Raw genomic sequence first — 13967 nt, 5'->3', positions numbered from 1 at the left:
TCATTCTGAAGTCCCTTTTCAGTGCTCTGACAGTTATGATCTGCAGATCAGTTCTGTATTATTTACAGGGGCTTTGGGGATGAAGTGTTGAACCATTGAGCCTTTAGGCTAGGGCTTTTGTGCCAAAATATTTATGTTGATGTAAGGGAGTGAAAGGCCCAAAGCTTCATTGAATTGAAAACTGTATTGAAACATATGCTGAAAGAGAAATTTGGCACTGACTTTCACTAGAGAGGAGAGGAAAAGAGGTTATAGCCGTGATTACTCTTATTCCATGTTTTAATTCAAGCTTGGCAAAATATCTTCTGCTATCCACGACAGGAAATGAAGAGCAGGAGAGAGAAGTGGGAGAAGAGAACAAACTGCCTAATTTTATGGGGTACAGCTGGATGCCAAAAATGCATGGGATCATGTAACTAGATCTATGTTGTTGTCTCAGTCTAAAGGCTTTTTAACAGATTCATCTGTCAAATTCCATTATTATTAGTTTGTTATTTTACAGTTAATGTTGGGTTTTGTTGTCTTCTTTCTGTAATGAGCTATTTACAGGGTCCCTCATTAATACTTCTGAGGTAAGAGATAATTAGAGGAAAACGCTGCACCTTGGGAATGGAACAATTTCAGATTTACAGTACTTTGAATTTTTCAACTTTTATAATATGTTTTGTAAAATTCCATTGGCAGCAGAGAGGCATCTGCATATAAAATCCTAACATGTCTTTTGCAGAGAAGATTACCATGAAGATGGGTTCTGTCAGCCATACAGGGGAATTGCGTGTGCACGAATCATTGGAAACAGAACCATTTATGTGGACTCCCTCCAGATGCAAGGGGAAATTGAAAACCGAATTACTGGTAAGCTTACACATCTCTTTAGCAGGGAGAAAGAAACATTCACAAAAGTATCAAATTCAGGTAAAAACAGTGCTGTCATACTTTAGTTTTGTCAGCCAGTGAAAAAGACATCTTTATGTTAAGGTTTAGAGGAGGTGATCCTGTTTCTTACTTGAGCAGTTAGTAAAATTTGGAGCAAGGAAGATGGGTATCAGTGGTAATGTGTGAAGTTTCTTCCATGTCCTTAAGTAAAATGTCAAGAGTACTGGATTTTTAACAGCGTCTAGTTTATACTGAAGCTTTTTGCATGATGGATTAAAAAAAAAGATTTTGATTTTTTTAAACGGATTTGTGATATAATGAAAAATACTGATCTTTTATTTTCTTAAAAAACTGTGTGGTGGCCTTTCCCTTGGGCTTCTTTCCTTTTTGTGTTATTCTGGCAGATTGTGGATTTCACATTGATTTATGTAAAACCAGAGTTGACCTTCCTGTGCTCTGCATCTTTCTCTGAATGTAGTTTTTGTACAGAGTCGCAAACATGCATCCAAAACTTTTAATAGGCTGTATATCAAGATGGGTTTTCTTCACTGGATCTCAGTTAGCTGATTTTAGCAGCTGTGACTCTGATATACACAAAGTAGAGCAAGCAAATGTATCTGTGGAATAGAGCAAACTGTTTGTCATAATATATAGCATATTAACTCAGTCCAGCAGGAGCTGATTTACATCTGGCCAGACACTGCTCACTAATGGACTCTCCTCCAAATTCAGCATAACTAGTTGCCAAAAAGGCCTCAACTTCACTTGTCAGCTCTTACTCCCTAAAGATACTACCTTAAAGACTCATTGTTAAGCCAGAAATCCAGGTCAAATTTTTTTCCTGTTTTTGAAATGGTAACCAGACTCTGGGACTGGCAAAATCCAGGTGATGACCTTTCCTTATGCTATTACACCACATTCTCCTCCCACCCTTCTCCTGTACTGCATTGTAATTCCAGCCTCTTTAAACATTATGTAATTAATTAATACATACTGATACTTTTTTTTTTTTTTTTTTTTTTTTTTTTTTTTTTTTTTTGCTAGCTGCATAATCTCAGTTGTGTTTGGATGTTTTCAGCAATATATAAATGAATCAACTATATTAAATCATTAAACCTGTAATTCTGTGAATTAGGTTTATAATGTTCTTTTCAGAAACCAAAATCAAACCCAACACCAAAAATCCTGTGATATCCAGAAAATGTTTATTGATTGAGTTGTACTTGTTTCTAGGATATGAAACATGGGCAGTGATGACCTGGCTGCTGGTTTCCTAATATTACTCATTATCGGTTAGATTTCCAATCTAGGACTAGGGTGCTGGAACTCTCTGTTCTGCAGTTGGGGAGAGTTCCTGATGGAAATATTCTCTCTCAGGAAGACACTGAGAACCACCATATAGAGTTGCCCAGTGCCTAGCTAGGCAGTAATGGCTGTTAATAATATAGCATTTTCAGACTATGAAAGTCAGGAAGGTCATACCAAACATCTTATGAAAAAGTACCCTGAGAATTTCATAGCATTATTGGTTCTTTTAAGTCACAGTATATGTAAAGTACATATTGTAAGACTGGGTATTCTATACCCAAATGCGAGGGTATTTCTGAAAGTTCAGTAACTTGTTAGGCAAAGGGAAAAAACCACCTGAATAATTGCTTCTGAGATTTTGCTGATAGTTTTGCCTGTACCTCTTAATGCAATTTTTGATTTCAAGTATGTGTTCTGATATGCATGGGAAGTGAGGACACCTACTGTCCAACAAGAGGAGCATTTAGCAAGGCTACATCTGTGGGAAATTTTCATTCTGGATTTTCTTTTCCCTGCTGTACTCTTGTGAGAAATACATATTCTTTGTCCCCATGATGCCTTGTACTGTTTCGTCCTGGCTATGGTTGGGTGACAACAGCAACTTTCAGTTAAAAAGATTAATGACATTTCTGGAGAAAAGCTTTAGATGTGGCGTGGAAGACTGGAAGGCCAACAACGAATATAGTGCACAGACCTGATGCCAGACCTGTGTATATGTGTTTGGCTAGCAAGGTCTCTGCTGTGCTGTTTAACATCTGTTTAATAAGTAAAATATAAGCCCCTTAGATGCTATACACACAGATGCTGTCTTTTGCACCTTCCATCAAAATAAAGATATAATTGTAAATTGTGCACTAATCTCTCATGATGGTGCAAATTCTGTAATGCAGTGCCTTCATAAAACTTAGTGTGGAGCTTCAAACAACCGACAATGACTGCTTCAGTCTTTCAGTTTTATTTTTTCCTTTTTAGTCTTTGGGACAAGCATATGTTATAACTATCTTTTGAGGCCTGATGGTCTGCTTGCATGCAGTGTTCCCAAATGACTGATTAATAGTTATATTCCTGAATTAAAATAAACAAAGGTGTAAACAATCTAAAAGGCTAGATTTGTAGCTGCTTGTTGCATGTTTGGTGTTCAGGAAGAGACTCTGTGGTATGATATATCCACAGGAAATAGATGACTGAAAGGAGATAGCGGGTCAAGAAAGAAAGAACTTATTTGTAGGTTGTAAATAGACTGACTGATATTTCCTCTCTTTTTACAGTGTAAGTTGGTGGAACATGCAGTCTATCAGCTCTCATTCACAAATGATGCTTTACTGGAGGAGTGAATGTTCCTACATTTAAAGGTTGATTCAGCACCAGATACATGGTGCACACGCACATTTGTTTTTCCTTCGCACTGTGAAGGAAAACTTTGAGCTAAATGTTAGTGTGTAGGTGCTGAGAGCTGAAAGGGAGAGTTACCTTCCTAACTCATTATGACATTCATCTTAATGTGATCAGCCTGCTGAGACTGATTACATTAATTTTCCCCAGAGCTGCTGCCTCTAAGGCTTCTCATGTTTGTCATAAGCCATGTCTCCCAAATATGAATGATACATTTCTTTTTGCCTGACAAGACTTGAAAACTATTTATTTATTTATCCAGATTTGTAGGGGAGGAAGACTTTAGGTGATCCTTGTTCAGATTTTATGTAATTAGGAAGTTTGGAAACACTGGTATTCTGGCAGGTGTATCTTGTCTTTGCTCTCGATCTTTTCAAGTTAAAATTAGCCAATTGCCTGTAGTCTGAGCAATGATAATTATGTGGGTTAATTCCAGGGAGCTGAGGCCTACAAGCTCTGTGCAGATGTCAGAGGGACACTGGGATGCTAGGTTTTCTTCCTGTATTTTTCAATTCCCCTTTACAGCAGAAATTACCTCATTTACCTGTTATGCAGTATGCTTTCAGACCCTCTAGGAAAGAATAAAGGTGTTAAAGGTAAATGACATGAAAATTAAGGGTTATTTTTCATTCTGTGAATCAATTCTTATCAGTATTTTTGTTCCTTTGCAGCTGCATTCACCATGATTGGCACTTCAACGCATTTGTCTGACCAGTGCTCACAGTTTGCTATACCTTCCTTCTGCCACTTTGTGTTTCCCCTGTGTGACGAGCGTTCTCGGAACCCTAAACCACGGGAGCTGTGCCGGGATGAATGTGAAGTTCTGGAGAATGATCTTTGTAGGCAGGAGTACAACATTGCTAGGTCAAACCCCCTCATCTTGATGCAGCTACAGTTGCCTAAGTGTGAGGACCTCCCACGACCGGACACCTTGGAAGCTGCCAATTGCATAAGAATAGGGATTCCTTTGGAGAGACTGAGCCGATGTGAGTCTGGGTTCCATCACTGGGAAAAAGTACAGCTTGTTGCTTCCTCAGATTGAGTCTGACAGACAATATTTTATTAGCCTTTCTTTTTGTAAAGAAAGTGCTGAGCTACTCGTTTTTATCTTGTTAATACTGACATCTTGCACTGTTGTAAGGTATAGTTAGGATGGAAGGCATAGCAAGGATGCTGCTTGTACCAGAATGTGTTATATCAACCACCCTGGGCTGTAACACTTTGTGTTTGCATGGCTGATTTGGTGCAGATTTGCAGAGTGTTGCTTTGACCTGTGGCTCAGTCCTTGCCTTTTTGGATGAGCCTACCCATGCACATGTTTGATAGTTTTGTTTACCTATTAATAAACTCCATATAGCTTGTTGAAGCTTCACTGGAAAATCTGTCAGGAAACTAACCACCTAGTGTTCATTCTTTCTATATGGAAACCCACAAGAATATTAATCCTGTAAATTGAACATGGAGTGCAGTTGTCTTTCTTTACCCACATAGGATGGGTGAAAATATTGATCTTGCTTCCATGAATTTTCATTTGCATCCAGAAGTAGAAGGTCTGTTCTGTTGTCACTAATTATAAGCAGTCAGTCTTTCTGACTACTCCATTTCACAGCAATTAATCACAACTTCCTACATTGTTCAATAAGAAAACTCGAAGAGACCAAAGATGTTTAAAGTTCAAAGTATGATGAGATTATTCTGACTATCTGTTGTCTGAATCCACAATTAGGAGAAGGAACAATGGCATAATGGTGGATATGAAAGACTATCTCTGTGCTTTTATGTAAATAATGTAGTGTAGTTGAGAAGCAGAAGTAACTGACAGTACAATGGCAGAGGCAAATCAGAGAGGGAAGATATACCAAGCAAAAAGCATGAGAACAAAATCAATAAAAAGTCTGACAAAAGTTGTCCATGATCCTCAGAGCCAGTGGTGCTGCCCCTGATGGAGTATTTGTGGGGCTTGAGAGAGCTGGATTATTGATGGAGTATTTGTGGGGCTTGAGAGAGCTGCAGAGGGAAGAACAGAAAAATGGAGACGGTAATGTGGCAAACAGGGAGGAAAATGCATGATTCAGCTCAGATGGTGCATATAAAAGACAAGCACTCAAAAAGTATGAAGAGGGGATAGCAGCAAAACAAAGAATGAAGATCTGGAACCAGCAGATAAGAAAATGATGCTTCTGAAGAGAAGATCCTGAATCCTTTCTTTGTAAAGATGAAAATAAGGAAGAAGGGGCATGAGGCATTAGAAAATACAGCACTGACTTCTATAGCAAGCAGTGTGAAGAAGATGGGAAGATTATGAGAAATAAAAGTTTCCGGTTTTGACATCTGAGGACTTTTCCTGAAGGGAAACTCTCATCTCTGATTTACTTAAACTTATCATGTTCTGTGTCTAAAGTCCATCCATGCTTCTTGGTCTCAATTTGAATTCAGAGTTGTGAATACTCATGTGTGTACCATAGAGCTGAGACAGAATCCAGAAATAACTGAGTGTAAAAGTAGAGATAAACAGAAAATTGAAATTTCAAAGTGAACAGCTTTCATTAAATCTTGAGGTACCTAAATTTAAGTACTTGTTTGCAAACATGTTCTGTGGACTCAGCTGTTTTGGTCTTGGTGTCCCTTGATTGTTTTGATTTTTCTAATGTTTTCCCAAACCCTGTGTTTTAGATCATCAGTGCTACAACGGCTCTGGAGCTGACTACAGAGGGACTGTCAGTGTTACCAAGTCTGGCCACACTTGCCAGCTCTGGGACTCACAGAGTCCCCACAACCACGATCTGACAAGCACACAGTTTCCAGAGCTAGGTGGAGGACATGCGTACTGTCGAAATCCTGGAGGTCAAATGGATGGCCCCTGGTGTTTTACGAAGAATAAAAACGTACGCATGGAACTGTGTGACATACCTTCTTGTAGTATGTATTCTCTTTCTTTTTTTCTCCTACTACTGTTCTGAATCCTTTGTAATTTTGAATATTCCTGGTTATTACAAGTACAATTAATTTAGGAGGGTTATACTTTTAAATGTTACTTTATTTTGTATTGTAACTCTTGAATGTTTTCTGGAGATTAGATTTTGTGAGATATTGTAACATTTTTTTTATTATATGCTGGAGGCTTTGTGTGAGGTTATAATTAATGGTGATGCTGCAGTTTGTATTTTGACCTGTCAAATGATAGATTGCACGTGCAAATCACCAGTATGTGTTTGGTTTGCTCATGCTGCTCAAGGGTATATTCTCTTGCTCTGTATGCCGTCATGTAGGCAGCAAGGATTTTCAAATCCTTTAGAGGGAGATACAGTACCATGCCTGCTTGAAAAGAAACAGTTTCGAGTGCAGAAATGAGCTGTTTGAAGTGCATAAAGCAGATGATCTTATCACAAAAGTCCTACAGTAGCTGCTAGTGGCTCTGTACAGCACAATTGTTTGCAAAAATAAAAAGTACAGCTCTCACAGATTAGTACTGTTCTGCTCATTTTTCCAGTATTGGTACAGACTTCACACATTGGTAATGGTCTTTGGCTATGACATTGTCTTTGGATATGACAGTTAATACTGTGCTTCATTAGGAAGAAAAACTTGTTTCCTGAAGCAAGATACAGATATGTTTTGGAAGCCGTAGAAGTGGATTATGTGGATCTCTGAAACTTCTCAGAACTAATATGAAATTTTTCAGTTACTTCACTTTTTTGCAGTAACATGATTTGACATTTATAATAAATTTCTACATTGCATGTACCATAGGGTAAAGATAACACTGGGATGTGGTTGTGGTGAAAGCAGTTGCCACAAATAGCAAAACCACAGGTTACAGAGAACATCCCAAGCACATTTTTTGACATCACTAGGCTTTCCTAAAGTCTCTAAGTGTTAAGTGAAAAAGTACTTTAGGAAGGTTCCAGAGCTAAGTGTATTGATGACTCGTTCATGTCTGTCTCACTCTAACATAAAAGCTCTGCAATTCTGTCAAGTACAGAAGAAATAATATCTCTACCAACAAGAAGTGAAACTTACTATATTCTGGGCAGAAGTAGCGCCAGTAGAGGTAAAGAATGGGCCAAGTTTTGATGAAATGGCTGAATCTATGAAAGTGGGTCAGACTGCATTGTTGTTCTGGGTCACATTGAGTTCACTGTTTATATATTGTGATAGAGACTGCTCACTTGTATTTTGTACCCTGAACAGGATAATGCAATGATACCCTGGTCTGTGTTCTGCAGTTTACTCAACTGGAAATCTCAAAAATTAAGTAAAATTAATCACATACTGTTACAGCCCACACATTAAATGTGGGGCTCCTAGTTTATCTTCATACTGTTAGTTGCTATGTCCATTCAAGCTGCTTGAAATATGTAACGGAAAATTGCAAAGAAAGGGGAGAAGGTAATCTGACTTCTGTTTTCAGGATATAGTTTACTTTTGGTTTAAAATAAAGTATTGATAATCATTTGTGTTACTATCAAATAGCTAAAAAATACTTATTGTAAGCAATGAGCATTTCTGTGCTTGACAGGTCCACGTGACAACAGCAAAATGGGAATCCTCTACATCCTTGTTCCCAGCATAGCCATCCCTCTGGTGATAGCCTGCCTTTTCTTCCTGGTCTGCATGTGCCGAAACAAGCAGAAGGCATCTGCTGCTACACCACAGCGCCGCCAGCTGATGGCATCTCCCAGCCAAGACATGGAAATGCCACTCATTAATCAACACAAACAGGTATTTCTTACACACTTTGCTTAGGTCCATGTGTTTTCAAAGTGTCATGATTTTCAGCATCTCAGGCTGTCTGATTTCAGATTGAGCCATGTGGTTGGGGACCTAATTTTCATACTGTCCAGGCCATCTGCTTTAGGGAAAACCAGGTCTTGCACAGGTGTGTCTAGAAATCCTGACCTGGGACAACAGCCTTCAGTACACAGTATTTAATGGCATTTGTTCTTATGCATCAGTTGCAATTCTGCCTGTTGTCTGAATTACTGGAAAAGTGGCTATTTCTGATCCAAGTCTTCAGCCTGCTCATTTTTGCTCCTGGTGATGATGTGGCCTGTTTGCCTGTTTAAAGCATGATGCAGGGTGGGGTTTCTTGTTCTAATCCTTCAGCTCAAGACCTCTGGTGTTCTGATCCACAAGTGAGTTGAGAGCTGAGATGGCATGCAACATGTTTCCAAGGCTGTTTATCACGAAGGGTGTTGGAAGGAAAATGGCTTTGAACTCATGTCTACATATGTCAGCTCCTTCACAGGATTTTCTGGGTCTACTAACTGATCTCTGCACTAAAATCCTGTTCAGAGCTAACACTGAATTTTTAATCACAGCATTTACAAGATGCAAGCTCTAAAAAAATGCTTACTTTAGAAGTTGGCAACATCTGTTCAGGAAACTGTAGAGTATTTGATGAGTATTACCAATTGTAATTAATTGTGATGATTTTGTGTGTTAATCTGAATATTTAAAGGAATTTTTCCAGCCCAGTCTACAGGCTGTTGGACACTAAAATCAGAGGTTGTTCCTAAATCACCAGCTAAAACATCTTACCAGCCTGCCCTGCTCCTTCATGCTGTGGTGCCCTGTATGTGAAGCTGTGCCAGCTGCACCTCACTTGGTCAGTGTCACAGTGCAGCTGGTCTGAAGCTGTCCCCCAAATTCCACTATCCTGGAAATAAAACAAGTCCCTAGGTGAGCAATTATAGGAGGGTTGGAACTCAAAGACCTCAGCCAATCCCATGCAACCATAAATGTGGACACATCATTGGCCAGAGATCCCAACCAATCAGCTATTCAAACCCAGGAAATTCAAACCCCCTATAAAAAGAAGTTCCAAACAATAAAAACCACTATTTGCTGATGACCCTTGGTGAGTTTGTGTTGTTCGTCTGTCTCCAACCAACAACCCCGTGTAACAGTCAGGGCCTCCTTCATCCCACGCTGCTCAGGACAGACCCATTACATCATCATCACAAACTTTTGCTTTCCCTTGCAGCTGCAGGAGGAAGGCTCTGGGGATTTCCTACTATTGGGTTTGCAACCTTTTTGTTCAAGTACCAGAGAGAAATTCCTTCTCCTTTCTTCTCCAGTTCCATGCCCCTCTTTATCAAAGCTGTTCCTCAGCAGGGATAATGTTCCTAATAGTATCAATGTTCCTCAGCAGGGGTACTGTACACAGCTGACCATGGCAGGAGCCATTCCTATAGTGCAGCAGAGAAGAAAGGGCATTATCTGGTATTGCAGAGCTGAAAAAGAGAGGTTTTGTTCCTTCTTCTGCTGGAAAGGATGTGTCAGTTCACTCTGAGACTGCCACCTCCTCAGCCTTCTTGCTTTTCTGACAGACGTCTGCTGGACAGCTCAGGGCTGTTCTGCAGGGAAAGTACAGATGCGGTTAATAGATGTCCTTGCTTGCCAGATTTACTCTGAATTCAGTATCCATTTAGCTTGCAGGAAGTGTGGCCACTCCTTAAAAAAAATAATTATATCCATTGTTCTGCAGTATAATTCAATTTATACTTCTGATAATAGTGTAACTCATTTCAAGGTTAATTATGAAATCAATATACTGATGTGAATACACAAGACCCAGAAAAGTTCTTTCAGCCCAATTTATCTTTCATTTGGAGATCTAACCACTGGGAAATTTTCTTTATTAAAATATCCTGTAGTCAGAAAATGTTGTGATTTTTTTACTGACTATCTTTTCTTCATTTCAGGCTAAGCTTAAAGAAATTAATCTGTCCACTGTGCGATTTATGGAGGAACTAGGAGAGGAGAGGTTTGGCAAAGTCTACAAGGGGCATCTCTTTGGTACAGCACCAGGTGAACAGACACAAGCCGTTGCCATTAAGACACTTAAAGACAAAGCAGAACTGGCACTTCGGGAAGAATTTAAACATGAGGCAATGATGAGATCACGATTACAGCATCCAAACATAGTTTGTTTGCTGGGAATAGTGACAAAGGAACAACCTATAAGTATGATATTTAGTTATTGTTCCCACAGTGATCTCCATGAGTTCTTGGTGATGAGATCTCCCCACTCAGATGTTGGCAGCACTGACGATGACAAGACAGTGAAATCCACTCTGGAACCAGCAGACTTTTTTCATATTGTGACTCAGATAGCTGCAGGAATGGAATATCTTTCTAGCCACCATCTTGTCCACAAGGACTTGGCCACTAGAAATATACTGGTGTTCGATAAACTGAATGTGAAAATATCTGATTTGGGCCTTTTCAGGGAAGTTTATGCTGCTGATTACTACAAACTGATGGGAAATTCTCTTCTTCCTATCCGGTGGATGTCCCCTGAGGCTATCATGTACGGCAAGTTTTCTGTTGATTCAGATATATGGTCATATGGAGTTGTGTTGTGGGAAGTTTTCAGCTATGGCCTGCAGCCTTACTGTGGTTATTCCAACCAGGATGTCATTGAGATGATCAGGAACCGACAAGTTTTGCCATGTCCCGATGACTGCCCCACATGGATATATACTTTGATGTTGGAGTGTTGGAATGAGTTTCCCAACAGAAGACCAAGATTTAAAGATATACATAACAGACTAAGAACGTGGGGGAACCTTTCTAATTACAACAGCTCAGCGCAAACTTCTGGGGCAAGCAACACCACACAAACAAGTTCTCTCAGCACAAGCCCTGTTAGCAATGTCAGCAATGCTAGATACATTGGACCAAAGCAGAAAACTCCAGCCTTCCCTCAACCTCAGTTCATACAAATGAAAGGCCAGATGAGACCAATGGTCCCACCTCCTCAGCTCTACATTCCAGTCAATGGTTACCAGCCAATGCCTGCCTATGGTGCTTACTTGCCCAATTTTTATCCCGTCCAAATTCCAATGCAAATGGCTCCTCAGCAAATACCTCCCCAGATCATTCCCAAGCCAGGCTCCCACCACAGTGGGAGTGGATCTACCAGCACAGGCTATGTAACAACAGCACCTTCCAATGCATCCGTGGCCGACAGGGCTGCTCTGCTGTCAGAAGGCACGGATGACACACACAATGGAACAGAAGATATTGCCCAGAACCCTGTACAGGAGGAGGAGGAGGAAGAGGAGGGCTCTGTGCCTGAAACAGAATTGCTGGGTGATAATGACACACTTCAAATGGATGAAGCAGAAATTCAGTCAGAAGCCTGAGGAATTTGGCCTCATTGCTAAGAAGTCCACATTGCTTCCAAACATGGAGACAGTAGATTCTTTGGCTTAATAGAGTGATTTTGATCTGATTCAAAGAAACAAATCTGAAAAAAACCCGATCCCTGTAAAAGTGCAGCAGTAATGACATACCAGGTTTAATGACCATTGCCACCAGCAGATTTTTCAAATATGGTGGTATAGACTTGCTGGGTTTAATCGTTTTTACTGTCCTATAGTTCTTGAGAGAAGCTGCTTTTCAAATATGTACTGTTGCTGTGCAACATATTGCAGAGTAGCATTGCACGTCATGTGTATCATGATATATGAGTGTAACATTAGTGAATTATGCCTAAAACAATAACACAGAAAAGAATCCAGCTATGATTGCAGAATTGCTCTAAGCATAAGAGAAGTGCCCTGGACGTGATGGACAGCTTAGTTTGTAGTATTTATCTCTTCGATGTAATGGACACAAGATTGTTTGCTTTTTGAGTCTGAAAAATGAAGTTGAGAATAATGATCTGTGTTTGTATTACAATAACAAGAAAAGGGGGGACTGAACATAAAATTGACTGTGCTGAGTAAGACCACAGGTCTGTCCAGCCCAGTAGCATGTCTTGAAAGACCATTGATAATACCTGCCGAGGGATAGACTGCAAGGACAATTTCCCTCACAGGAATTTCCCAGGGTATTGCCCCAGCCTCCAGCAATTTGTGGCTTAGGGTGTTCCCAAGACAGAAGTGGATTTTTTTTCTGTTAAATAGCCCTTGATGGAATTTTCTACCGTGAATTTATCCAAATAAATTTTGAACTCACATAGAGCTAGAGTACCCACAACAGCTTGTGGGGTAACATGAAAGGAGAAAGGATGGTTTTCTTTCATCACATTGGGTGAATGACTGACAGAGGCTTCCAAATGAGATCATCTGACTGCATTTGTGGATGAAAGTTTTCCTTCTCTGCTGTGTATTTGCAACAGCAAACAGCCTTAATACACTGTTAACCAAAAATGGGGATATTGTAGGGGATATTATAGGTGTGCACTAACTTAATAAATCCAATTTTAATTGGTTATCAAGTATAGAAAAGGGCTCCACATGTGTGTTCCTACATTGTAAAAGTGTTGGGTTTTGTGCAGGGTTTATAGACTTACTTGATTTACCACAGTTACTGCTGGATTGCATGTGAAACCATGTTTTTTTTCCCAACTTTTTAGTAAAAATTATCTTTGAACTTTAGAAGACCAAAATAAGCAGTAATGTACAAGGTGCTGTTTTTGTGCTTCTGTTTGCAGGATGAATCATGTACAGACATTTAAATATAATTTATGTTTTACTACATTTTATATACTTTTTTCATTGAAATATTTTGATTTTTGAATGAATGACTTTATAACTTAACCGTTTACAATATTCACATGTAGTGCAGTTTTATGGTATTGCTGTTTCATTTTGTTAAACATGCAGACAGGTCCATACATTTCATGACCCCTTTCTGTAATACAAGCTGTACACATTCTCATTGTAGCATTGTAGCCAACACACACTATAGCTGTAAGTTCTACATCCAACATGGAGTATTCAATAAAGTAATGCAAAAAGTATGATGAAGTATGTTATCCTACAGCCACTGTTTTGTTACGGTACTTCGTGGAAATAGAAATTGCCTCAATTGCTTAACTTACAGGTTTCACACTTTCACTACAACTTTTTATTTTATTACATTGGGATTCACTTGTAAGTCATGTATCATTGTGATCTACACCCTCTGTTCAAGATATGGCAGCATTACTTATTTCTGGCATTTCACCTGGACTTGGAAAGGCACTGGGTAGGAATAAAATATGAAAGCTTTATTACTTGTGTTAATATAATGCAGCTTTGGGTGCTTTTACTAAATAAAGGATAAATAAAAAAGAAAAAAAGGTGAAATCTATTTACGTGAAGTTCTTTGGTTTTTCTAGGTTTCCTTATCTCAGATAAATGAACTTGATTAATCAACTACATTGTCTTACTTTGTTCCTTTGCTAAATTACTTCAGACTAAGTGGAGAGCAAATGGTCCATTTACACCACGGATTTGTCACTGAGAGAAAAGATAAGTAAGCAGATGAATGGCAGTCAGTAGAAGCTTCTGTACAGCGCTGTCTGAAGTTCAGCCTGTTTCTAGTAGTCAAAGAGCATTATGACTTTGTATGTTTTGAATACAGTTTGGGAAACTCCTAATTCTATTATTTAA

General features: G+C 39.2%; 1 protein-coding gene across 1 annotated transcript in view; it reads left to right on the top strand.

Annotated features, from left to right (window-relative positions):
- The window catches only part of ROR2 (receptor tyrosine kinase like orphan receptor 2), a 50808-nt gene extending 37149 nt beyond the window's left edge, over positions 1–13659 (top strand). The window contains exons 4-8 of the mRNA XM_040090986.1: positions 728–855; positions 4248–4562; positions 6250–6495; positions 8096–8298; positions 10284–13659. Coding sequence (XP_039946920.1) covers positions 728–855; positions 4248–4562; positions 6250–6495; positions 8096–8298; positions 10284–11729 — 2338 coding nt within the window. The 3' untranslated portion in view covers positions 11730–13659. The remainder of the gene's footprint in view (positions 1–727; positions 856–4247; positions 4563–6249; positions 6496–8095; positions 8299–10283) is intronic.
- The last annotated feature ends 308 nt before the right edge of the window (positions 13660–13967 follow it).

This window comes from Hirundo rustica, chromosome Z (assembly GCF_015227805.2).
Source record: "Hirundo rustica isolate bHirRus1 chromosome Z, bHirRus1.pri.v3, whole genome shotgun sequence".
NCBI lineage: Eukaryota > Metazoa > Chordata > Aves > Passeriformes > Hirundinidae > Hirundo > Hirundo rustica.
This window is presented reverse-complemented; position numbering and strand designations above follow the sequence as displayed.